The sequence below is a fragment of the Anastrepha obliqua genome, chromosome 3 (genome assembly GCF_027943255.1).
Source record: "Anastrepha obliqua isolate idAnaObli1 chromosome 3, idAnaObli1_1.0, whole genome shotgun sequence".
In the NCBI taxonomy this organism is placed as follows: domain Eukaryota; kingdom Metazoa; phylum Arthropoda; class Insecta; order Diptera; family Tephritidae; genus Anastrepha; species Anastrepha obliqua.
This window is the reverse complement of record NC_072894.1, coordinates 24,972,659-24,999,051: the sequence shown is the minus strand read 5'-3', so window position 1 is coordinate 24,999,051 and position 26,393 is coordinate 24,972,659. Positions and strand designations below refer to the sequence as shown.

Here is a 26,393-nt window from a genome sequence, read left to right as displayed (position 1 = left end):
TCAGAATTGGGAAGGACCTCTCCGCGCCGTTTGATACCAAACGAGTTTTCAGACAGGGTGACTCGCTGACGTGTGACTTCTTTAACCTGATGTTGGAGAGCATCGTACAAGCTGCAGAACTTAATCGCTCAGGCACAATTTTTTATAAGAGCGTACAATTGTTGGCGTATGCCGATGATATTGACATCATCGGCCTTACCAACCGCGCTGTCAGTTCTGCCTTCTCCAAACTGGATAAAGAGGCAAAGCGGATGGGTCTGGTGGTGAACGAGGACAAAACGAAGTCAAACAAACAGTCGGCGCACTCGCGTATCGGCACCCACGTCACTATTGACAGTTATGGTTTCGAGGTTATAAAGGAGTTCGTATACTTACCATAGAAACCAGCATTAACACCGATAACAATGTCAGCATTGAAATTCAACGTAGAATCTCTCTTGCCAACAAGTGCTACTTTCGACTAAGTACGCAACTGAGCAGTAAAATCCTCACTCGACGAACAAAACTAATACTCTACAAGGCTCTCATCATGCCCGTCCTAACGTCCAGAAACGTTGACGATGACAACATCCGATGAAGCGACGCTTGGAGAGTTCGAGAGAAAGATTCTGCGTAAGATGTTTGGGCCTTTGCACGTTCGCAACGGCGAATATCGTAGGCGATGGAACGATGAGCTGTATGAGCTTTACGACTACATAGACATAGCGTAGCGAATAAAGAACCAGCGGCTACGTTGGTTGGATCATGTCGTCCGAATGCATACAAACGCTCCGGCTTTGAAAGTATTCGATGCGGTACCAGCTGGTGATGGCAGAGGAAGAGGAAGGCCTCCTCTGTGTTGGAAATAAATAAAATGGACGCCGACAAAGAAAACAGGCTTGTAGGAATAATTCTAATGAAATTTTTGTTAAATATTGTTAATTATGGATTCACATAACAGAAAAAAGAGTGTGTCCTCTTATTACTTATTATAAAATGTAATATCAAATTTTGAATGCGTATTGCTGCCTTCATTTTTTGAAACCTCAGTAAATGTCGTTTATTATTAGCAGCCAATTGCGCAATTAAATTAGCTGTTCCTTCTCCTGGTCTTTTCTTCATATCGTTAATAATAATTAAACAAACCAAAAACACCGAAATATTCAACCAACATAATTTAATTTCATTTCACTCATTTTCACTTCAAATTAAACCTTTCACAACAGTATTGACAGCTGATTGTCATTCTTGCAGATAATCTGCCATATGCGAACGGGTAGATTAATTTTGTTGATTTATTGGTGATTAATGCATGTATGTGAATGTACTTTCTATATGCACTGAAAGTGCTAAGTTCTCAACAAACTTAACTTGATTTATTGAATTGTATTTCTATAATACTGCTTTCTATGTCAATAAATACCAACGATGTCAGCAAAACCCATATGAATTTCATTTAAAAATCGCGTAGCACTAATTCAAACTAAGTTTAAGTGGTTGGCAACAGTAACCACGACTTACCAAGGATGATAGATTATCATGAGAATTTCTAAACCTCTCCTATTCGTCATTTTTTTCGCTCGCTATCTCTATGCTCAATTAACTTGACAAAAAATTTGTATACGAAAGCAACAACAAAAGTTATCAAGCAAGCTTCGCCGCTACCTCATTAGACTAGTATAACTCACTGCTTTAGCGGCGTCGGTAGTCTGGCGTAAGAGCACTAGCCCAGAATTTGTGGGTTCGAATCCCACGTAAAGCACTGTCCTCACACTTTACCAAATTTACCTACTTTCACTGTTTCTAAGCAAAAAAAATCTCATTCCACAACCCCAAAAACTTATCCTTTCCAAACTTACTCCCGCACAATAGTCAGCGCATTATTTGCATTGTGGCCAAAAAGCACACAGTTACACATTGCATCAGTGGCGCCAGCAAGAGGAAGCGGGCAACCCCGGTAATAGCGGCGACAACACACCAAATTTAGCGAAGTCCTCAACCATCTGTGCGATCATTCTGGCTGGCAGAAAAATGTGAAACACAGATGGCACCCCAAGCAGAAAAGAAGCGCTATTCTGAGCAACGACAGTTGGGCATTCCCACTATTTAGGACTGGTAGCGGCAGTCTAATCACCCACCCGGACAGAAATCAAAAATAGATTAACGAAACCAACGCAAAAGACTAAGTATTGTCGAGGCCCTATGCTCCCGAAATAAAACAGCTGTAATTTAAGGCAGCTCTATTCCCCCGTTGCCAATATATGTTCATTTATACAAGTTGCTTCATCTATTCGCCACCTGCTAACGCTTGACGAAAAGAAGAGGCCTATAATAGGGCTGTAAAGCAAGAGAACTACTATATTAGAATAAATGCAGAATTTAGTACGCTGATCTCAGAACAAGAATATAAAAAATGTGTCCAATATTAACTCCTTCTCACATTTTCGTGAGTTTTTTGTAAAGTAAAGTAAAGGGATGAAATGATACGTATTTTTTCCAATTTAATTAAAAACTATCTAAACATAGAAATGAAATCCATTGTGCACATTATTTATGTCACAACGACGACGAAAGATTGCGTTATCGTACAGAGTTAATACAACACAGAGACAAATTTTTAAAAATTTACATGGCACACATCGAGCACACAATTTTATAAATCTTATTGGATTTGGAATTTCCAGGCTTCAAATAGTATTGATTTGAGACCTCACTTCAACAACCTACCTACGCAAAAAACATATGAGTAGGAATTTTAGAAAATATATGTATGTATATGTATGTATTCTTATCTCTCTCTATACTGCCATCACTCTTTTATAAGGCAGTGATAGTCGTCATAAAAATGTTATCAACTTCAAGAAATAAATTTATTGTTTTTGGCAAACTCACAAATGCACTTGAATAAACACTTTTTATCGCAAGGGAAAGTAACTTTTAAAGGTGCATAAATTCATTTTAAAAGCACTACAGAAAGCTTAACATTTTCCGATAGATTGTCAGAACACAGCTCACACAGAACTTAGGCTTCCATCTTATGGTCACAAAATATCCATGACTTACCTCACTTGCAACTTGCGTCAGCAAAAATTCGGCAAGAGGCAGAAGTAGTCCTCGACCAACCCAGAGCATTTGGCTCAGTCAACCATGGCAAACCCCTTGACGATACCGTTTCTTCATCACTGCTACACAACCTTTGAGAAACTTCAGATCACTTGAAAGCAACGATGGACTACTAATAATAAAACAGAGTGCACCACAAGGCGGCGTAATATTATAGTGTTTGTACGGCGACCCCTATTAGAAAAAACCTGATTCTATCAATTGGCGTTTAACACCGGACACTATCGAATTGTAGCCACATATAAGCCCATACATAAGCATAGAATGCAAAACATTTAAGGAGATAATACTATAGAAGTATAGGCAGCTGCTACAGCCGAATGGGTGAGTGGGTGGGTGTGTGACCAATATGAGGATGAAACACTAAACGATAGGAAACATTTTTTCTAATAGCGGTCGCACCTCGGCACGCAATTGCTGTATTTCTGGATGTATATCTACCATGAAAGAGCTCCTCATAAAAAACTATCTGCCGTACGGGTCGACATAAAGCAGTAGACTGCTTCATTTATGGAAAGCATCTAGAAGAATGCCACAGAAAGGAGGAAGAGCTCGGCCAAATGCCCAACAAAAAATGTATAAGCGCCAATCAAATATGTAATAGTATAGACCAATAGAAGCAGAAAAATCTTAATAAACATTGGTCCGCGAGGGGGGTTAGATGGGAAAGACTTGATGTCCTAGACTTGGTACTCCCTGTTTTCGCTAACGAGGCTCTGTCAACCAGTGACAAGGCGGTACTCATATAACCTTGTCAGCACTTTAAGCTAAGATGATGAGGTACTCGTGCCGAGAGCTGCATGGCTGGTAGTGCCTAAATAACCAGATGCCCAGGCGAGGTCGGTTGTATTAAGTGCCTTACCGCGGTATGCCGGCTCTGGCGTGGCGGATCACCCCTTCCGTGCCTGCTCGTGGGCCCAAAAAGCAGTCTCGAAAGAGACTGTTGAGCACTTTCACTGTAAATGTCCGGCTCTGGCGGCTAGGCGCTTGAGATTCCTTAGCGTGGCCTTTGGCCAACACTGGATGGCTGTAGACGGTTATCGCTTCCCTAAATTTTTTCGCAGGTAGTGGTCCACATTATGGTATCAAAACGGCACGTGAGTGCTACTTGTAGTGTATCTGGCGTACTTTTGGCATCTAATCTACCTATCTACCTTGGTCCGCTAACTAACGATTTTTGAGATATGGCATGTGAAGTCAGCATCACCAGTGCAAAGGATAATCGCAAGAAGACAGGGGTATTCAACATCACTGCATAGAAACCAGCAGCAGATGGTACGGATAAAGTAACTACTCGTGGAGAATTTTCCGAACACAAGCAGCACTAGTTCCTACCTTGGCTGCTAATCTCAGGGTACTCTTCCCCGAATTAATTGATCTTCTGCTCTAGGAATATATACTAACTTTGATCTTCTGGATAAATCGCACTGTTTGTTCGATGGCCGATATCACGTAATCTTAGTTGAATTCTTCCTAACATACAGTGTAAATGAATCTGGAGATTTATAGGTATATACTTTATTATAAAGACGTTCCGCTTCGGTGAAATGCGTTAAAATAAGTTATGGCAGTGGAAATTATGAAATTTAAAACTATACTTCGATGATGTATAAAGGAAAAAAACCTTTAGAGATGGTTGATACCAAAGTAATACACACATAAAGTGTTCCAGACTACATTGTCATGTATGAATTTATAATAGCAAGTAACAAACGGGCTGAAAAAAGGAATAACTTGCTATATCTTCAGAAGCCTCCGTTGGCGGGTCCATGTTTATCAATACGCTTTTGCTTCCTCTGATTCATACTATTACCTATTTAAATATTTTAAATTGTTTTTTTAACACTCTGTTCGATTCAACTAGACAGTCAAGAATTATCTGTGCAACCTATTGAATTCCTGTGACAAATAGACAGGGGCGGCAATATTTTTCGCCGCAAGCACAGGTCGTTCGCCGGCAGATATAACAAATAGAGAAGTGTTGAATTCGGTCCAGACCCAACCTTATATACCCGCACACATTGTAGTGACATTAATTGACTGTTAATTTTCGAATCAAACAAACTCATAGACAATGAGAGTTTTAGCTTGAAACATCTGATCGATGGGCAGAAATTTAATCTTAACGTATGAATAGTTGGCGAGATTTTTATTCGATCTCAATAATATACACATATTTCAGATACAAATGCGATGTGGAGTAATACAAGTTTTGGGCGAATTTCACTAAGTCGAGATACACGCATTTATACAAAAACAAGGTATGGCACCGCCCATTTTCCAATATTTTTCTTTAAGGCACCTGTTTGGTCTAGAGACGTGAAAATTGAAGGCGTTGAAAATTGAAGAAAAACAATGGGTATCAATTGAAAATCGTTTTTTAGATCAATTCTTTATTTACAAAAAAAAATTGTTTCTAGATATTTTATCTGTTTATTGGAACAAGATAAAACGGATTTTTTCACGTTCTTGCTCTTAAAAAAAATAGAAAAAATGATTATAAAATTATAACTCTGCTACCCGCGAGAGCCACAAGTCTACTCAATAACAAATTAAAAATTCAAATCAATCGGTTCAGTACTTTTTGAGAAATTACCAACGCCAACTCGGAAAAATAGTTTCGAGAAAAACACGGTTAACGCGCTTACGAGTATACCTGGGCGTCGTACTCTAACGTCTGTAACGTCTAAACTACAACGAATTTCAATATAAAAATTTGCAAGTATATTTTTGGAAGTATGAAAAAACTATCATAACATAAAAAAAAATCGATTTTTTCGAAATTCTAGACCAGAAAGGTGCCTTAACCGTACTTCCTTTTTGGGTTTATCATTTTTACCAAATGTGGCTATTTTGGTTAAATTTCACTACCGATATTGAATGTAAGCCACACTTAAACGTCAAGGGTTTTTCTGTACTTCATTTGACATTTTTCAATTTCAGACGAACTCAATTTGAACCATGGAAAGATACACAATCGAGCAGCGCGTTAAAGTTATTCAGGCTTATTATGAAAACGGGCGTTGAAATCAAAATGCACATCGCGCACTTCATGAAGAAAATCTTCTTCAGTGATGAGGCACATTTTCACCTCAGTGGATTCGTCAATAAGCAGAATTGCCGCATTTGGGCGAATTATAATCCAAGAGTGATTGCCGAAAAACCAATGCACCCACAAAGAGTGACTGTGTGACTGTTTGGTGCGGTTTATGGGCCGGCGGCATCATTGGACCGTATTTTTTCCAAAATGAGGCCGGTCAGGCAGTTACTGTGAATAGTGTTCGCTATCGTGAGATGATAATGAACTTTTTATGGCCCAAATTGGAAGATATGGATGTGGACGATATGTGGTTTCAATAGGACGGTGCCACTTGTCACACAGCTAACGAAACAATGGCTCTTTTACGCGAAAAATTTGATGGAATAAATAATCTCCCGACGCGGCGATGTCATTTGGCTGCCAAGATCATCTGATTTGACACCGTTGGATTTCTTTCTTTGAGGTTATTTGAGTTCAAGAGCTAAAGGATGAGATAATTCGGCACATTAACGGCATAGAACCTCAATTATGCCTCAGCGTCATCGAAAATTTTGACCATCGGATGGAGGTGTGCCGCGGCGGCCATTGTGCCGATATTTTGTTCCATGCCTAATTGAGCCACACCAATATTATCATAATAAAGAGAAATGACAATAATTTCCTAAAAAGTTGTATTTTATTCAAAATCAAGACCGGCCCTTGAAACTTAACCACCCTTTAATAAAGATATCATTCTTTCTCGAAATATACCGTTATATGCGAGATGGGCATGACTGGCATATTAATTTCTGTTCCTTTAATCGTGCACATGGGCAGACAGACATGACCAAATCGTCTACTCTCACCATTACGAGCATTTTAGGATATATTTTTTTATACATATGTCTAAAAATATCTCGACGTCTTTATGCTGTTACATATAACCGTTACCTGAACAAGATTAAAATGAGCGATATGCAATGAAGGCTTTAAAACTTTACATTCCTATACATTTTTATGCCATCAGAAACCACTGCGGACTTTGACCGACTAGCACGAATTATGCTACTACAGCCCGGACTTTTTGACCAGGATTCCGAAAAAATTCCGACTAGAGAAGAATGGTTCAGGAGCTTCGAAAATATGGTATTGGCCCCGGGAATTGAAAATTGTACAGGTTCCCAGGCACAGCAATGTTGAAGGATATAAAATAGCGGATAAGATAGCCGGATATGAATTTGAAATGCAAATGAGCGAAGCAGATACTTCTGCGGTAATCTATCAAGAAAAGACGAATGTCAATCCGAATGTCGATTTTCAGGGCAACAGTTCTGAAAAGATAATGGATTGAGCAGTATCAAAAACTCCTAATTTTTATCTCGGCTAATAAAAAATGTAAAAGGCGATTATTCGATAATATTACTTATCGGTTTCATCAAATGACCTCTACACCTGTGCTTGGTAGGCTTGGCAAATCTTCTAATTCTAAATTATTTTTATTTTATTATGGTAATGGTAATGGTTGTACAGATTAGGCTAAGGCCTTTATGCATTGCCCCCCTAATTTCTTAATTATAATTATTTAGTACTCCGAGGAATCGAACCAGCTCCTTAGGAGGGAGCAATTGTAGGTCTTCCTTCTCTAGTAGGTACGAGCCTAGGATTCTGTGTCTCTTATGGCATAAAAGTCTGCCTTCTCATTTCCTTTGAGAACCGATTGGCTGACTGAAAGTATTTTAACTTTTACTTTCTCGAACCCTCTTTTTGGATATGATTTCCACTGTTCCCATTATGACCAAGAGATCCGCATGGAAAACCATGGTATCTGTACTTAGAGTTAGGGATTTGTGTGCTCTAGGCCCCACTATTTTTACTCATTGGATCGTGTACCATTTTTGTAAGTCATCAATTAGCCATGTTGGGTTAGTGTTCCACTCTTCCCTAGACGGGAAGATAAGCTTGTATCCCTTTATAAAATTGAGTACGGCTTCCGTGTGGGCATTCGCCTGGGGGTTGAACCCTATTCAGGATATTGAGGTGTCCAGTAAGATCTTCTGGTTTAAGTTTTTCTTTCAAAGAGTGTGCTTGCATAGTAGCTTCCTCTTGTATTGCTAAATGTAGCGGTGGTAAATTTAAAAGTGCTTCCATGCCTGCAGTTGGGGTAGTTCTCATGGCCCCCAAGATAATTCCTAGATATTTACTCTCTTCCTTTAGAGGTAAGTCTATTCATTTATTCCCAGGGTAGGTATATTTAGAACCATTTTTCTGGTAAATGGGATAATAGTGGTTTTGGAAGGGTTGATTGATAATACCTCTTTTGTACACCACACCCAGGTTATATTTAAGGCATCCTGCATTAAGTTCTTTATGGTCCTTTCGTGGTTGCCTTTAATTATTACAAATTTGTCATCGCATATCCTATTGCTTTAAGCCCTTATTGTTAAAGGTTTGTACCAAATCGTCAGCGAGAATAGACCAGAGCAGTGGCGATAGTACCCCCTCTTGTGGACATCCTTTCGCGGCTGCAACACTTAGGGTAACTTGCCCCAGAAGGGCTGTGATTATCCTTTGGTTTAGCATGTTGCTTACTCATTTAACAATTGCTGGATCGGCTCCCCTATTGGAGAGTGCCAGTTCTGTTGCTTGAAAGCACAGAATGCCATTTTCTTTAAGACAGAGAGCCTTTTCTATATCGCGAACAATTGTGTGTACATAGTGCTATAACTGTGGTTTTCCCTTTTTGATTTGCAAATTGCAGTTTATGGAGTGGGGTTATCGAGATAACCTCCTCTCTAGGTAACAGTCTAGTAGCTTTTCGACGGTTTTCAACATGAAAGACTGATTGGCCTATAATATTTGGGAGATTCAGGAAGCTTATTGCCTCCCTTTGGTAGGAATAATACCTTCACCTCCCGCCAAATCTTAGGGATATAACCTAAACTAACACTTGATATTTTATTATACAGATATACAGTGGTAAATGGATTATTGAACTCGATACTTGCTATTATATATTTTGGTATTGTACTTGCGATTATTTAACGTTCTCTTAGACTAAATAAAGTTGGGGGAAATCCCTGCGGATGAAATGTTGTGATTGGTTCAATACATTCAGTTCATGGTGAAAAAATTTTTAATGGTGTGGCCAATATCAGACCGTTAGCCGGCTCTCAGCGAATTTCACAGAATCAGAAGGAATGACTGATGTAGCAGCAGTTATAAATCGGTTTCTTTAGGAAAAAACTAAGAATGAATGCTCCCGTGACGTGGCAGCCGAAGTTCCCCTCACAATTTTATGTTCCACCATATTTATTGGCCAAACCTAGTAATCTATCGTCCATGCATTCACTTAGTTTTGCGCTCATAATGACAAAGATAAATTTACGTTACTAACAATTAAAGTGAAGACTAAGGTCTCAGAAAATCAAGTGGAGATTTTTGCTTATGCAAAAGTTTTCACGTGGAGGATTCAACAATAACTCGTGTGAAGAGGAAAGAACTTACCACAAAGAAGTACCCAGCTCATTTTGAATCCCGCACTGAAAAAAAAAAATCGTTGAGACTTTCGGAGATTCCAAAATCAAGAATTTAGCAATCACATCTCATATGCTCAAGGAAAATGCCAAGCTACATATGCCAAAATCTAATAAAAATCGGATGGCTACCACTCTAGCAATGGGGACTGATTCAGTTAACACATTTTTGTAAAAACCAAACCAAAATATTTCCTCTCTAGATTTGAGAAAGGAACAGATATACAGGCCTATTATTAATTCCGTTGGAGAGCCCGAAAGGCTAATGGCGGAAAAATGCTATACGAGTATCATATTCGACAACGATGCGAAATTCTTCCGCATTTTCGAAATTCCTGAAATCGGTATTACTGATTCCGAATGAGAGTTTTTCGTGACAAATTTATAAGAATGCTTTACTTTGTCGGGGAAGACATAGAATAAATAAAAATTATAAAAATATATTGTTAAATTATTCAAAGTGAACAAAAATGTAAGGAAAATGATTTATTGGCATATAGTGTATAATTTTCAATCAAATTATTCAATTGGCCTCGACCAACCACACACCACGGTTAATGGGAGCGGTTGATTAATATTCTGACGGCAGAGCCATAATGAATTGAAATTTATTTACGTATACTTATGAAAAAGAATCGTTGAGGCTACCAATCTCTGCTAGAAATCGAAGAGTACTTACTGCGAGGCCTAGTGGTGTTACTAAACATATATGGCTTGGACCATATCAAATACGTATTTAAACGCACATTTGTTTAATCGGAAGTAGAATAAATAAATCTCTTCAATATTACTTTTTTTAACTCGAATTGAAGGGATTACAAGCATCCCTTAACATTTTGCGCTCTATAGATAAGCATTTTTTTGTCTAGCTTCCTCTTCTGCTAATCAAATTGCTGCAAAAATGGAATCCATTTTAGATTTAAAATTAGTTGATTTATTTAATTATATAAATACATTAGGGCGGGTCGATTTAAAAATCGCTCATTGCTCTATGAAAATCGTATTCTAGGGATCAAAATAAGAAACTTTGCCGAAGGAACCATACCTCTAAAACGAATTCTGATGTCCCCCAATTTGGGTTGAACTTTTGGGTAGGGGCAAATTTTGAAAAATCCCACTTTGACCCATTTAGAGTGCTCCAATCGAGTCCAAATGTATGACCGACCCCCACTAACTTTGGACGGCCGATCCACCCATGCCGGTGGCACACCCCCTGGAACCGCCCTGGGGGGTTCCGCATACAATCATTTCAAAATATCACCATTTTTGGCCTTTACATGAAAAAATCAGCTAAATGGCTATGTTTTTTCTTTATTTTTATTTATTTATAATAATATCTTTTTTTTCTCTTAAGAAATTTATTTAGTCAGAACATATGTAAATGAAAAAATTAATTTAAGTGAGTTATAGAAAAGAAACTAAAAAGTTCGACCCAAATTGGGGGACATCAGAATTCGTTTTAGAGGTATGGTTCCTTCGGCAAAGTTTCTTATTTTGATCCCTAGAATATGATTTTCACAGAGCAATGGGCGATTTTTTTGCCTCCCCACAAATCGACCCGGCCTAAGATACATACATATATATTTGGCGCTTACACCCCTTTTGAGTGTTTGGCCGAGCTCCTCCTCCTATTTGTGGTGTGCATCTTGATGTTGTTCCACAAATGAAGCGACCTACAATTTTAAGACGGCTCCGAACAGCAGATATTTTTTTATGACGGGCTTCTTCATGGCAGAAATACACTTGGAGGTTTGCCATTGCCTGCCGAGGAGCGACCGCTAATTCGAAGTTCGCAGCACTTATTCGAACTTAGTTCAAGTGGTTAAACCACAATCTACGAAAACGTTGCCATTTCTGCCAAATTCGTAACGGGAGTTCGTGCGTACTACATAATAGAACTAATGCATAGAATGTCGATGAGTCCAGCCTCCTTGGGAAGCTTTCAATCGATAGAAATCGTATGTGTTCAAAAAAAGCCTCGGCAAAGGGACATAAACTTAGTAAAGAAAGACTAAATTTTCTGGCTTATACGAAAGAATAAATTTAATCGTTAATCACTGAATCCACGTTAACCCAAACATTTCACGAATATGCCTGTTGTCTTCAAATATAATAAAACTGATTGGACGACATTGGCCTTGTTTGAAGAGTTGTTTCATTTGCTTGAGATGTTCTGAAAATTACCTTTTATTATTATTTATTATTGTTTGGCGTGGAAAAAATAGGCGAATCTCTGCAAAGCATGAGCTCAATATGCTTTTTGGCTAATGCTAATTGATATGTCTTCAATTCGGTCATCATTTCAAAAACTGCTCGAAAAATCATCCAACTGTGTGGTGCTCAGTACGAAGAAAGACACTTCAGTAAGGGACTACATACTATATATAAGCATTCAATAATTGCTTTCATTGAGCGGAGCAAAGCAATGATTCTTATGGTGTTTTATGACTCTCGAAAGAGAAGCATTGAATAGATTTTGCCTAAACCGAAAAAAACAATTTTGATATCTTTTTTTTCTACAGGGTCCGGCACTTGAAGTGTAACCAACTTCAGATAGTTCGCGCGGGCATCAGCTGTCTGTTAGTTGGCTAAATGACAGTCCAGAGTATTGTTTACAAGTGCGCGGAGGAAGTCCCGGAGTAAGCGAGAAAAAAGAACATCGATAATGGATTTCAAACGTAAAAGGGGATTGCTTTATATTATATTTAGCAGGAAAATCACAACCAACGATTGCTTGTGAGTTCGAGCTCCATAAAGCAAACAAAGCTTTTGTTTATCGCACCATTACTCGTTCGGAGGTCATGGAGGTGGTCATCAAAAGACTGCAATGTCACGTGAAATGGTTCAAAAAGTGAAGAAGCGACTTGAGCGAAATCCCCGACGAAGTGCCAATCAAATGGCGAAAGAACTGAAAATATCTGACCTTAACATCCACTGCATACTGAAAAATAATCTCAAAGTCAAGTCTTACAAGATCCAAAAGGCGCATGATCTCGAGTTGTTTCGCTTGGCCGAAAGCGGTCAATTTCCGAACATTGTGTTTTCGGACGAGAAAATTTTTCAAATTGAGCAATTCGTAAACTCCCGTTCATACGAGAATTTGAGTCATCGATTCACCACAAGCAGGCAGCACCCGTCATAGGTAATGGTTTCCATCGCTGTGACTGCAGATGGACGCTCTCCAATCGTTTTCATCGAGCCTGGCGTCAAGGTAAATGCAAAATATAATCGGGAAAGTATTCTGGAGGATGCTTGGAAACCGTGGGCAGACAAACATTTTGGTGGCAGACCATAGACGTTTTAACAGGACTCGGCACCGTCTCACAAAGCTCGGGTGAAAGAAAAATGGCTAAAAAACAACGTTCCGAACTTCATAACGTCCACACAATGGCTTTCAAATTCACCAGACGCGAGTCCGATGGATTATTTTTTTTTTTGCCTTTTGGGAGAGCAAGGTCCGAACTAAAAGATTATCCAGTCTCGAGGCGCTGAAAAAAGCCATTGCCCGAGCGTGGGCCCAAAATACCTGCAAGTCACATTCGGTCAGCTTGCGATTCGTTTGTGTACCGTCTCAAGGCCGTAGTCAAGGCAAAAGGTGATCATATCGAGCAAAAGTGAATTCATTCTTAATTTTGTATTATTGACGTGATAACGTCTTATAATTTCTATTTAACAGGCTGCACGCACGAAAAAATGTGTCGTTACCTTGCTCATTAGTGTTACCTTGCTCATTGCCGTTACCTTGCTCATTGCCGTTATGTTATGTTATGTTATGTTATGTTATGTTATGTTATGTTATGTTATGTTATGTTATGTTATGTTATGTTATGTTGTTATGTTATGTTATGTTATGTTATGTTATGTTATGTTAAAGTATATTATGTTATGTTAATGTTACCTCATTCTCTATATCCATACACAATATCTATCAAACAAATAAAACTAAAATTTTCTTTTGAAAAATGCAACCATTCAATCAGTATTTGCTTATGACGGTATCACGTTAAACTATCGTCAGTAAACCGACTTTACAGACAACCTCTTTTTTCACACATTTTTTACTTTGAATTGAATGAAAGTAATTTTTCAAACTAAATTTATGGCCTTTTTAATTGGTTACACTTCGAGTGCCGGACCCTGTATATGAAATATGTATCTACTACTGTATGAACGCATCCATATTAAGTGTTTTGAATTACCGATTTTCAGTAATTCGTAATTAAATTTAATTAATATGAATGAATTTCATTAATATTTAATATTAATTACTGGATTATTACGACAACTTTTGGTGTGCAACTCTCAGTTTTCGATTACTTTATCGATACGTTTTGAGATACGGTGACGAAACATCAAAAGAAAAAAGTGAACGAAAGTTGACGCCGGCAAGGAAAAACACTTAGTAGCAAGGCCCATTCATTAAAGGTGATGGCTCTAGACCAACAACAACGTTTTGTACATTGGAATGTCACTACAGAAGAAACAAGAAAAGAAAAAGAAAACGACTAATTGCGTTAAACAGCCGACATTAATTTGAAGCTAGAATCACGCGACGATATGAAAGTACACGGCGAAAGAAAAAAAACAAATCAGCCGGTCTATGGCTATCACCTTTAATAGACTCGCCTTGATTAGTAAAGAATGTTCAAGCAAAAAACGTACACAAACTTCACAACTAATTTAAATAACGTTCGGACCCGTAAAAAACGTGAACATCGTAAACTTATGAACTTAAGTGGTTTTTACAAATTGTATAAGCTTAAACAACGTACGTAAATGTAAGCGAAGGTAGAAAACAACGATGTCTAATGGAAACACACAAATATTTCTCGAGGCATGTTCATGTAATGGTATGATTGAAAGCTTAAAGTTCAACGCTTCGTAAGTCTAGACTTTTAAATGAATATCCCTAGTACGTTTTTCGTACTATCATATGGCCTCTAGTTGGCTTATTGTTTTCATTGATGATTGGCAACTCTGTTTCGAACACAACAACTTCTGTTTAACGTAGATGGGAATTTCTTGAGAATTGATAATTCACATAATTGTTTACCTAGAATAAAGATTTTCTTTGATGTATGTACGTATGTATGTACCTTGTGAAACGCTTGCAAAAATATATTTGTTTAACGCTAAAATAATTCTTTACACATTTAAGTACTTTCACAGTTTCCAAAACACTTGTTATGAGTTTCAACTAAATCGCCGTCCAATTTGCTGTTATGCACTGAACAGCTGATCGCTATTGTTGTTGTTGTTAGAGTGTTTTGATTGCAAATCATCTCCAAAAAAAGCATGCGAAATCGTTAACTCTAATGTTGACGAAAAAAGTAGTAAGTGTGCGATATCAAAAGAATACATATGCACACACTTCAATGGGTAAATCTCTCATATGATATGAGAAAAAAGCAATCGTTAGCAACCCATGATGTTGCAAATTAAACGAATATATACTTGTCTTAACGTGTCTCGAATTATTTATTGAACTACATACATACTTATATTTGTTTGTACTTGAAAATAATTGATAATCGAATATTTTAAAAGAAATGTGCCAAATTACATAGTAACATTTAGGCTCAACCGCCCATTAGTTTTTGAATTTTATTCTTAATACTCTTCTGAACACTGAGCAAATATTTCATTTTAACCAACAGCGACTTTACATCGCTCAGTGCATTCGATTCAAACTTGCTACTTAATTCAGTGGCACTCTCGTTTAATTCCTGTACAATGCCTTCGTTTAAGCGTTGCAGTTCCTCGCTGGTATTCGCCTCTTCGACTTCCTCGTTGCGCTCCATCATTTCCATGAGAAACTCCTTGTCCAAGGCACTATTATCCTGTGGCATCTGCAATCCTTGCAACTTCAATATATATTGGCCACGCTCTACTGGAGCCGACAGTGTTTTGTAGGCTCTATTGATTAGAGCACTCCAGTCAGCAGAGTTGTTTTGTTCACGTGATGTCCTAAAAAATATAATATATAATATAACATTGTTCATTGTTTAAACTTACTTTATAGGAATGCTTGAGTTACTCTGACATACATAGCTACCGCCGAAACAGTGGCACTTTTATTATGCTTACTTATTGCTAAATTTATCCGGATGTACTAATGTCTGCAGCTGACGAAATCGTCGCGTTAGTTCTTGTTCATTCAAAGAAAAACTCCTCGGAAAACTTAGCAAATCAAAATAATTCTGAAATTCGTTAATTGTAGAATTATGAATATTCCAACTGATATTATCTACTGTTTTGTAACTTACCACATCCATGTCTACATCCTGCAAATACCCGCAAGACAGGCACAACATATAATTTTTACGACCACTCTTCTTGCAGTTCCAGCATGCGATTTCAGCTAGCTTATTACTGGCTGCTGGCGCATACTTGCGCACTTGCTGGGTCACCATGTGAGTTACTGTGCCACCAGATGCGCTAGTGGTTGTAGCTTTTACAACAGGTTCTTGCTTGACCGAAGCTGACTTTGGCACAATACAAAAGTTTGTCAGACTTGGAAGACGCTCACAGTCTCCAGCATTGCTCAACTCTAAACGAATGGTGTGCAGATATCTTGCAAAGCGACGCATCTCGTAGGGCTAAGTGGATGGAAACCACCTTCCAAAGATTGTACACACCTATTATATGGATGTGAACAAATATAAATTTGGCTCTTATCGAATTTACGTAAGTAATACTGTTCTTATATTTACAAATGAAACGAAAGGCAGAACAAAACAAAAACTAACAAAATGACATTTGAAAGGGAAGAAGAGCATATTGCCAGATAGCAGCACATGAAATGATGCTCATATATCGAAAATTATCGAATTGATGCTCGTTTTGTATATTTTTATTTGGCAAAACTTTCATTTACTACCACGATATATTTGAATGGGGGGCGGAGGGGGAGGGGGCGTGGCGCCACCCACCACGCCCATTAGAAAGAGCAAGGTCACACCATTATCACTGTGAAAGTCCCAACCTCCTAGTGTCCCTATAGAACCCCCAGGAGAAGTTTAAAAATTAGGTTTTTTCCGACCGCATTTGCAGTTTGTATTGAAATACAGTTGAAGAGAAGAGTATACAGCAGTCGTCAACCCAGCAAGCACTTAACTTATGTTTTATATTTCATAGCACTTATGAAAACGTTGTTTTATCGTAAAAGTTATGAGTGCCGATGGCGAAAATTTAGGTCAAAAATTGTCCGATTTTGCATTATTTCTCTATTTATAAAAACTTTTTTTTTGTAAAAATATTTGTTTTTGTAATATACATGTATATTTAAAATCAAAAAAGCGCCCCTATAAATAATAAGAATAATGATAAAAGAATTGTTCGCTTTTGGTTGACTGGGTTTTTCTTATTTCGCTTTGTTCTTCTCTCTCTCATCGTTCGTTTGACAGTTCGCTCCTCAAATTTATTCTGCACGGTATTACAAACGGTTAGAACAACATTTGTAATAATAGAATTTTAATAGAATTTGGACTATTATTTAGTAAAAATAGCTTTAAATCGAATCTAAATGTAATAAAGAATGTTTATAAGTGATTTTGTTACTTTTCTGTGTTTGTATTTAAGTGAAATAAGCGTCTGTAATAGGGAATTTTTTCAAGCTTATGCAAAAGAGATGTATTTTTAACGTTAAATATTGCTATTAATTCTTAATTTTAATTTATAAAAAGTAATATAAATCAAAAGGCTGATATAGTGACTACATTTGCGTGTTATAGTTTTTAAATTCGGTCCACGCACTTAGACATTATAAGCAAATATATCGTGGTAGAAAAGGAAAGCACAGCCTTTTATTTAACTAATCCAGTTTGCCTTCTACATTGAAATATTAAAGAAACTGTTGACGAACGTTCTCCGTTTTTATATATCCGAAACAGAGTGACTTTTGACATTCGGAATTTAACATCCCTATCTTTCATTTCTCGATCTAAATATAATTCGCGCGCTCAAAGGCCATACAAATTTTCAAAGCCGAGCAAAACAAGTTCAACAAGCAAAGCCAGCCTGCATTGGAACAATATCTTCGCTGTGAATACACTTTTACGAATTTTCTTACGTTATTGTACATTTTAAATAATTCTCTTACAATAATTCCTCTGAGTGCAATCGTTGGATTGTTAAATAAAAGTCAGAAATTAATGGCAACACCACTTGCTTTTCTTTATTTCCAACGTTTTGCTGCTTTTCTTTATAAGTACACGTTCACCTTAAGACTGAATCACTCTATTACTTTTCGTTTCTTCTCTTACAAGGTCGACGTCTAACTGAATACCCTATGCTCATTTACCTCTGCTTAGAAACATGTGCTTAATAACTATCGTAATTTTTAGATCTGGCAGCTCGTATCGTTGGCAAGTTCTGTTGTTGAGCAGCTTACTAAACCCTGTCTGTGCGATGTAGTCACCTGTTACCTGTGACCTTTTGTCTTCGTCTAACTCATTTAACAGTAGACCCTGAAAGTGTACTCTGTCTAGCCATTTGCTGTAGGCAGCAGATGTTTTTGTTTTGGTATCTCATTCGTTCGCTATTGTTGTCAGTCGATTCGCGAAACTTCAGTGTTCAAAGCAATATAATATTTCATTTTGTCGGTAACTCTATTGGCGTCGCGTCACATTTTTTTTTTTTGTATTTTATGTATACAAAAAGTTCGCATGTGAAACGCGCATATTGTTTGCAAATTTAGAACAAAAAAGTAAAGTAAAAATAAGTGTAAGTTAAATATTCGGTAACTTCAATTTATAAACAGTAGTTAAACTGGAGAACTATGTGGAACTGAGTAAGCGGCTTTCGTGGCTGCTACGCCATGGGGCTGTTAGAGAAGGTTTGCCTATTGATCCAGGCGGATTTGTGGCTGTAGACGCAATACTTAAACATCCGAAATACTCCCACGATTTCAGTTTAGAGCGATTAAAAATTATTGTCGCCAAGGATAGAAAGCAACGCTACACACTGAACCAAAGCGGTAGTGGAATATATAAAATACGGGCTAATCAGGGGCATTCAATGGTTGAAGTGCAAGACTCTCAATGTTTGCAGCGCATTCAGAATACTGATGAAGTGAATATAGCTGCACATGGAACGTACTATCGGCATTGGCCGCAAATATTGGAAGAAGGACTTCGACCAATGGGTCGCCTACATGTTCACTTTGCCATGTTCGATGACATCAGCAAGTCGGAGCGTTTGAATAGTCCAAAAAGTGGCTTTCGCAGGGATTGCGAGTTATTGATCTACTTAGATGTTCGCAAAATTATGGATAATGGTGGAATGGAGTTATATCGTTCATCAAACAATGTCATACTATGTGCGGGTAGCAATGGTTGCATACCAAAAGAATATTTCCTCAAAGTTGTGGACCGTCGTACTGGAAAAATGTTGACATTTTAGTTGCTAAATTAAATTTATTTTGTTGTTCAGCTGCAGAATACATGAATCATGGTTGACCTGTAACTCATTATATATTATATTGTTATATAATATTTTCTTAATAAACTCATGCAAACAATTCTTTATTTCTTTTATTGAATTTTGCAGATGGCGCGTGTACCGGAATTATCGGTAAACTCTGATCCTCCATATATAAACGCCAATGACGGCAGAGTAGAGGATAGTATAGCCGAACAAAATTCTCAAACTGTGCAGTGCACCATTTGTTCAAAAAAATTTTATGACCTGAAGGAGAGCTTGAGGCATGAACTTCTGCAACATGGATCCAACAAAACAAAGCGTCCGCAAAAGGGCTTACGTAATAAACTCAAATCAATTGTTGACAATATGGAGATAAATACGGAAAATTCACTTCACCACCAATTACTGGATGATTTGCACGAATGTGAGCCAGGTCGAGAACTCTCAATTATTTTAAAACACCATCGTATGAATGACGAAAACCTGCGACTTGTATATGAGCGCATACATAATTGCTTACAGAAAGAGATACAGTCATTGAGGCAACTAAAGATACATCCTTTTGGATCCTTTGTTAGCGGATTAGCATTGCGTGGTAAATGCATAAAATGCGATATATTAAATTTTCAATATCTAATGTTTTCTATTCACAGATAGTGATATCGATCTGTTTATTCAATGCGAACAACGAATCGGCGATAGAGTAACTGACCTTCAATATATAATGTTCAATCGAATCAACAATATTTTACATCGTAGTAAATGTTTCAGTGAAGTTATTCCTATACGACAGGCTCGTGTACCCATTATTAAATGTAAGCACACTTCAACTGGCTTTAGTCTGGATATAAATTTATCTTGCCCCAGTAGTGTACAGAATACAAACTTCCTGCGCGACCTCTTGAAATTGGATACGCGCATTATGGAATTAACAGTGTTCCTCAAAGTCTGGGCAAAGCAGTTGCAATTGATAGGACGTGGTAACATGTCAAGTTACTGTTTTATTACGCTGATAATATTTTATTTGCAACAACCGCAATCTGGTCGACCGGCAGTGTTGCCCTCAATTAAGAAGCTACAAGAAAATATACCTGCAGTCATGATAGGAGGTGTGAATTACGCTTTTGAGCTGCATGAGAGTGCTCTATCACTGCCCGTTGAATTGACCACCTCAAATCTTATACATGGATTTTTTAAATTTTATAGCAACTTTCAATTTGAGAGGGTGTTATTAGTTCCCTATTTAGGAGAGGCGATACCTAAAGACCAATTCAAAAATGATCCAGCTTGTCACGACCGGCTACGCGCCATTGGCATATTAAAGGACAATCCAGCAGTTCAGGTAAGTAATAATATTTACAAAATATTCCAAGCCACATACAGGCAAAACTCGTATGTATGTACATGTAAAGATGGCGTACTGGGTAGGATTATACTCGACTGAAATACTGGTATGGTTCGCGGTTGCGTAGTTCCACTCTTATAGAGAAAATTCTCAATTAATTTTGTGCCCAAAGTCGGCAAGGTGTCACACTAGTCTGAGCCTTATCAGCTTGCTTTGCACTCTATGCACTGGAGATATTTTTTAATATTTAATCTACATAAATAAGAATGGAGGATTGAGACGGTCCAGAAACGAATCGCAAGCTGCTCGAATGTGACTTTCAGGTATTTTGGCCCATTCGCGGACAATGGTTGTTTTCAGCGCCTCGAGACTTGTGAATCTTTTAGTACACGGACCTTACTCTCCCAAAATGGCTAAAAGAGAATAATCCATCGGTTTCGCGTCTGGTGTATTTGAGAGCCACTGTGTGGACGTTATGAAGTTGGGAACATTATTTTTAGCCATTCTTGGTTCACTCGAGCTTTGTGAGACGGTGTCGAGTCCTGTTGAAACGTCCATAGTCTGCCATCGAAATGTTTGTACAACCACGTCTTCAAAGCAAGGAATACACTCCCGATAATATTTCGAATTTACCTTGACGCCAGACTCGATGAAAACGATTGGTGAGCGTTCATCTGCGGTTGCAGAAACCCAAACCATTACCTGTATCCACCACAGGTGGCTTCTTGGTGTCCAATCGATGACTCAAATTCTCGTATGAACGGTCGGTCATATAAACCCTATCGTTTTGTGAGTTTACGAATTGCTCAATGTGAAAATATTTTTCGTCAGAAAACACAATGTTCGAAAATTGACCGCTTCCGGCCAAGCGAAGCAACTCCTTGTTGCTGCTTTGGTGTGAGATCATGCTCATTTTGGATCTTGTAAGACTTGACTTTGAGATCATTTTTCAGTATGCGGCGGATGCTACGGTCAAATATTTTCAGTTCTTGCTCAATTTGATTGGCACTTCGTCGGGGATTTCGCTCAAATCGCTTCTTCACTTTTTGAACCATTTCACGTGACGTTGCAGTCCTTTGATGACCACCTCCATGACCTCCGAACGAGTAATGGTGTGATAAACAAAAACTTTATTTACTTTAAGCTGTTCGAGCTCACAAACAATTGCTGGTTGTGTTTTTCCAGCGAAATATAGTGCCATCACACTTTTACGTTTGAAATCCATTACTGGTTTCCTTTTTTCGCATTTACTGTCGGCAAAATGCTGCCGCGCAATTGTTAACAATACCCTGGACTGTCGCACACTGGGGATTTAGCGGAAAAAAGTCAAATTTGCAACATACCACCTACGCAATGTTTAATGGTATTTCTAAATTCCAGAATAGAACCAACAATAAAATCAAAAAGAATTACTAAACTCCGACTTACAGTTTTTTTTTTTTATAGATATGTCAAAAGTATAATTTTTTTATAGTATTGAACCGACTAAGAAAAAACTTCAAAGCCCAAGGTGGTTTTTTTTTCCTTTCGCTTGAGCCGACTTCCAATTTTTTATTTTTCACTTAGGGTACGATATTTTTATATAATTTACCTGGAAGAACAAAGGCTATGAAGCATTTGATTATCTATTTATAATTAATTTTACGAAAAAAAAAAATCATATTCCTTCATACTCTTGGATCTGCAAGTTGAGCTACATTTACCTACGGTTAGAAACGAGTATCAACGTGTTTCTTAATAGCGTCTCTTTCAGTTTTAATCAATTGCAGGTGCCACCAGGCGCCACTGATTATTTTTTGGCAATGATAATAACGAAACACTTTTAATTTTGTTTTGACATTTTGAGGGTTAATCCAGAATTATGAACTTACATGTATCCTGTGCGTAAATATTTGCTGGCTTATATTAATAAAAAAATTATGAATTTTAAAAAACAATTTTTTTTTAAATTTTTTTAAAAAATAGTTTTTAAACATGTTCTTTTCATACACAAATATATACAACTTCGTTAGTAGTAAAAATGTAAATATTTTTTGGGATGTATACTTTTTTCCGCATCTCTGTACAAAAATCCCCAGTGTGTGTCATACTATCCAAGCCAAAATTTATTTAAAAAGAAAATTATTCTTACACTATCGCTCTCTAACAATATTTTTTCTTCTTATAGGCTAACCGCTGTGTTTGTGTGCAGGACCCTTTTTCACTTAACCACAATATTGGAAAATCGGTCGTAGCGACACATTTGGAATATTTTCGCGAATGCATAAGACATGCATACTTTATCTGCGAAGATAAAAGCATATCTACAGATGCTCAACTATACGAGGAACTACTATATGGCATTATAGGGCGTATTGGACAAGCATCTAATATTAACATCACTGCCACTAATAAAAACCCAAACAAGAAAACTCCGGTAATTGGTGGTGTCAACCTTTTCAATGTCCCTCTTCCTACAGAACTGAATTGTCATTTTATACCTTCACGCGCTGATTTACGGGCCATTGCTGCGCTTTTCCAGAATGTTGATGAAAAATCGCTTCATGAATTATGGATTAAATATTACCTCGAAGCCATGACGGAAATCATAACAGATATCTACTGTTTGGACTTGCAATCAGAACCACCCATTCACAGTAATAAACATCAGCGATTGGAGCAAACAGATCGCACTTACACTTGGCTATTAAGTGGTTCAGTTGATCAATGGACCGGACGCTCACATCAGCGGCTCCACGATAAAACTTTTATGGAATTTCAATTGGACCAAACTAAACAATTCGCTGCGACACGACGTCAAAATTCAATGTTTGCTGTGCAAATAAATGCCACCTTAACTATGAATATATATAAACCTAGTGCGATTGAATTCATTGTAACGCCGCGCCTTTCATACGGCGTGGGTATAACAAAGAAAAATCCTTTGTATAAGTTTTTTACAACGTTCAAATGTGGTATGCAGAGTTTTTGTTTAAAAGAGTGGTTACAAATGAAAGATACCAAAAATGTTAATTGCGGCAAAGTTGATTAAATTTGCTCAAATTTGATTGAAAAATATTGAATTATTAGCTGTTTTTTACGCGTATTTGTGTCTGCGTTTAGAACTTGTGTATGGAAAATAGAAGCACAATTTTATATCAACTTTTTCATGGATGATAGGCAATTGCCTGTGAGCGTTTTTTCTTTTATTTTTCCGCAGCAGCACAGGTACATATAAGCGTAAAAAACACGGCAATTATTTATGTATGTATGTACATAAATAAAGCAAATAGTAGCTCACTAAGAATAGTTTACAAAATAAAAGTAGGAAATAATTGGAAAGAGGCAGTCCAAACTTTGGTTACGTCTGTCATAGGATTGTTTCACCACTTGCTCACAGGCTAATCGGCATAATCCTTGGCAAATTGTAATCGTTTACTTATATTTTTATTCAATTTCTTTTTTTATTCGTTTATTTTATATTTTTATACTTTGATCGGAAGCCTTCAATCTGGTTTTAATGAACAGTTTTCGAATCTTTGATGTACAAGTATGCACGCCCAAGGAATGTTGTTTTCTTGACAGCGGAAGAGGTCACAAACAGATGTTTTTTTTAAGTAATGATTCAGCTTATTTTGATTTGTCTCTCCGGTTCCTGGCGTTCGGATTTCGTGATATTTTGTTACGTTTTCAAGCATTTTTTCTTAGCAAGCCGGATTCCGTTGGTTTCTTCTTGTTTGCGCAAATTTTCAATCAACTCTTAGTATTTATGACTGCTGTGCTTGGCTCTTTCCATATTCAATCCTAATAATTTAATCTTAAATAATAAAATAAGTATAAATTAAAAACCTAAATTTATTTTGAAATCACAAAATCGGAGGCCCTTACTCATGTTCTGTAGTAAATTTTTATTAAAATGGGCTTTTTGTGCTGCAGATTGTGATTTTATTATATATTTTAACGCAAAAGTTTTTTGTAGTCAATTACACAAATTTATTGATTTATTGTTGCACAAAATAAGCCGGCTTAGTGATAATCAAACTACAGTTGGTTTGTCGCATGTTAAGTTCTTAAAAAAAAATGAATAAAGTTATATCAGGAAATGCGTGGCTCTATTCTATCGCACATCACTGTACATGGATGTGTGCGATCATTTAAAGTTGACTTGACTGACTTAAATTAACTGTATATAATATATTATATACTATTATTAGTACAATTATATATGTACACTTGTGTTTAATATAAGAGTGACCTCAACATAAAACAAAAAATTGTATTTATTGCAAAAAAAACAAAAATTAAATCAACATAAAAAAAAATTATATTTATTGCAAAAAAAAAAAATTAAATTATATTCAGTAATTCTTTTACCACAAATTGTTCATTTCATAAAGTCTCTCCAAATGTATGGAAAAGAAAAAATATATTCAGAAAAATAAGAAAAAAAATATTTGAATATGAAAAGTCAATAATTCACTGTTTAAAATAATAGAAGTGTAAGATAAGACTAGATAAAACAAATAATAAAACAATATTGAACTACGTAATTATTATTAGTTATTTGCCTTTAAACAAACAAATAAATAATTGGCGTGTACACTTCTGTTAGGTATTTGGCGGGACTCCTATTTGTGGCGTGCATCTGAATGTTGTTCCACAAATGGAGAGATCCACACTTTTATGCCGACTCCAAACGGCAAATGGTTTTTATGAGGAGCTTTTTCATGGCAGAAATACACTCGGAAGTTTGCCATTGCCCGCCGAGGTGCGATCGCTATTAGAAAAAAACTGTTTCTATCATTTGGTGTTTCATGCACGGAGATTCGAACCTGGACACTCCCGAATGGTAGTTCTTTGCGTTACTTTCCCTAATATTTAGTTGATTTACCATGTGTTTTTATTACTTCTGCGCATATGCGTGGCATGCAATCGATAAGATCCCAACACCTTTTCAGTGGGATGTGCTTCCATGCCTCATGGACTGTATTCTATAGATCTTTCGGGTTGATGGTCTGCAATCGGCAACGGTTTTAGCAATATAGCATGTTTAGTTTGCTTGTGAGAGGCATAAATAAAACAAGTGTTTTGCGTGTTCGGCGATTTTCTGCTATGGAAAAAAATGGATTAAAGAAGTGACACCAAATTTTGTGTAAAAAATAGAATTAAGTGCTCAAAAACACTTGAAATCTGGACAGTGGCGTACGGTGAGAGTATTCTGAGTCAAAAAAATATTTACCAGAAAATGTTAATGACCACGCTCGCTCTGGACGCCCGAACAACCGTGAAGTGAAGAAAATTGTTATGGAGAATCGTCGAATCACAATTAGAGAAGTTGCTGATGTTATCGGCATATCGGTTGGTTCTTGCCACGCATTCTTTTCAGAAATGTTAGGCATGTATCGTGTGGCAGCGCAGTTCGTTTCAAAACTGATGAATTTTGACCAAAACCAACATCGCTCAGAAATTATTGAATGACATCAGCGATGATCCAGATTTGCTGAAAAGGGTCATAACTGACGACAAATCATGGATATATGGTTGTTGCATCGAAACCAAAGCCCAATCGTCCCAATGGAAGAGTCTAGGAGAGTCAAAACCAAAAAAAGCATGTCAAGCTCGACCAAATATCAAGGTTTTGCTCGCTGTTTTCTTGGACTACCATGTCGTAGTGCATCAGGAGTTCTTACCACAAGGTCGTACAGCAAATAAAGAGTATTACAGTGAAGTTATGCGCCGTTTGCGTAAAGCGATACGAAAAAAAACTCCCGGTATTGTGGGAAAAAACAATGCACCTGCTCACTCTTCTTTGCTTGTGAGAGATTATTTGGCCTAAAACAACATCGTTATCATGCCTCAGCTACCATATTCACCAGATTTGGCGCCCTGCGACTTTTCCCTGTTCCAAAGACTGAAAAGACCCATGAAAGGATGGCGTTTTGCGACGATCAAGGAGATTAAAACCTAATCGCTGAGAAAGCTCAAGGACATA

The 26,393-nt window shown here is 37.3% G+C and overlaps 4 protein-coding genes across 5 annotated transcripts in view; 2 read left to right on the top strand and 2 right to left on the bottom strand.

Moving 5' to 3' along the window:
• LOC129240869 (gamma-glutamyl hydrolase A) overlaps positions 1-14,873 on the bottom strand; it is a 51,690-nt gene extending 36,817 nt beyond the window's left edge. The window contains exon 1 of the mRNA XM_054876908.1: positions 14,751-14,873. The gene's annotated coding sequence lies outside the window, so the exon portion shown is untranslated. The remainder of the gene's footprint in view (positions 1-14,750) is intronic.
• Positions 14,874-15,105: 232 nt separating this feature from the next.
• On the bottom strand, positions 15,106-16,361 carry LOC129240945 (iron-sulfur cluster co-chaperone protein HscB). Its single transcript, XM_054877024.1, has 3 exons — positions 15,921-16,361; positions 15,742-15,854; positions 15,106-15,621 (listed from the first exon to the last, which is right to left on the bottom strand). The coding sequence occupies exons 1-3, from the start codon at positions 16,242-16,244 to the stop codon at positions 15,234-15,236; spliced, it is 825 nt and encodes a 274-aa protein (XP_054732999.1). The 5' UTR covers positions 16,245-16,361; the 3' UTR covers positions 15,106-15,233.
• Positions 16,362-18,139: 1,778 nt separating this feature from the next.
• On the top strand, positions 18,140-24,712 carry LOC129241442 (speckle targeted PIP5K1A-regulated poly(A) polymerase). 2 transcript variants are annotated; one of them, XM_054877746.1, is made up of 4 exons: positions 18,140-18,361; positions 19,204-19,672; positions 19,731-20,419; positions 22,590-24,712. In XM_054877746.1, exons 2-4 carry the CDS (start codon positions 19,204-19,206, stop codon positions 23,451-23,453), a joined length of 2,022 nt encoding a protein of 673 aa, XP_054733721.1. In that variant the 5' UTR covers positions 18,140-18,361; the 3' UTR covers positions 23,454-24,712. The 2 variants fall into 2 exon arrangements, with proteins under 2 accessions (XP_054733721.1, XP_054733720.1); XM_054877745.1 differs by having other exon boundaries at positions 18,140-18,378.
• Positions 18,412-19,152, top strand: LOC129241443 (uncharacterized; the record flags this gene model as incomplete). The annotated part of the gene is made up of 1 exon (XM_054877747.1): positions 18,412-19,152. A coding segment is annotated over one exon (645 nt), but the record flags the coding sequence as incomplete, so codon positions are not given.
• Positions 24,713-26,393: the final 1,681 nt, after the last annotated feature.

Bases quoted from the DNA above. Each gene is read 5' to 3' on its own strand.
- LOC129241442 (XM_054877746.1), top strand. From the start codon at position 19,204: ATGGCGCGTGTACCGGAATTATCGGTAAACTCTGATCCTCCATATATA. The intron at 19,673-19,730 runs GTAAATGCATAA...TTCTATTCACAG, and splicing joins TAGCGGATTAGCATTGCGTG to ATAGTGATATCGATCTGTTT. The intron at 20,420-22,589 runs GTAAGTAATAAT...TTCTTCTTATAG, and splicing joins AGGACAATCCAGCAGTTCAG to GCTAACCGCTGTGTTTGTGT.
- LOC129240945 (XM_054877024.1), bottom strand. From the start codon at position 16,244: ATGCGTCGCTTTGCAAGATATCTGCACACCATTCGTTTAGAGTTGAGC. The intron at 15,855-15,920 runs GTAAGTTACAAA...AACGAATTTCAG, and splicing joins AGGATGTAGACATGGATGTG to AATTATTTTGATTTGCTAAG. The intron at 15,622-15,741 runs GTAAGCATAATA...TATATTTTTTAG, and splicing joins CCGGATAAATTTAGCAATAA to GACATCACGTGAACAAAACA.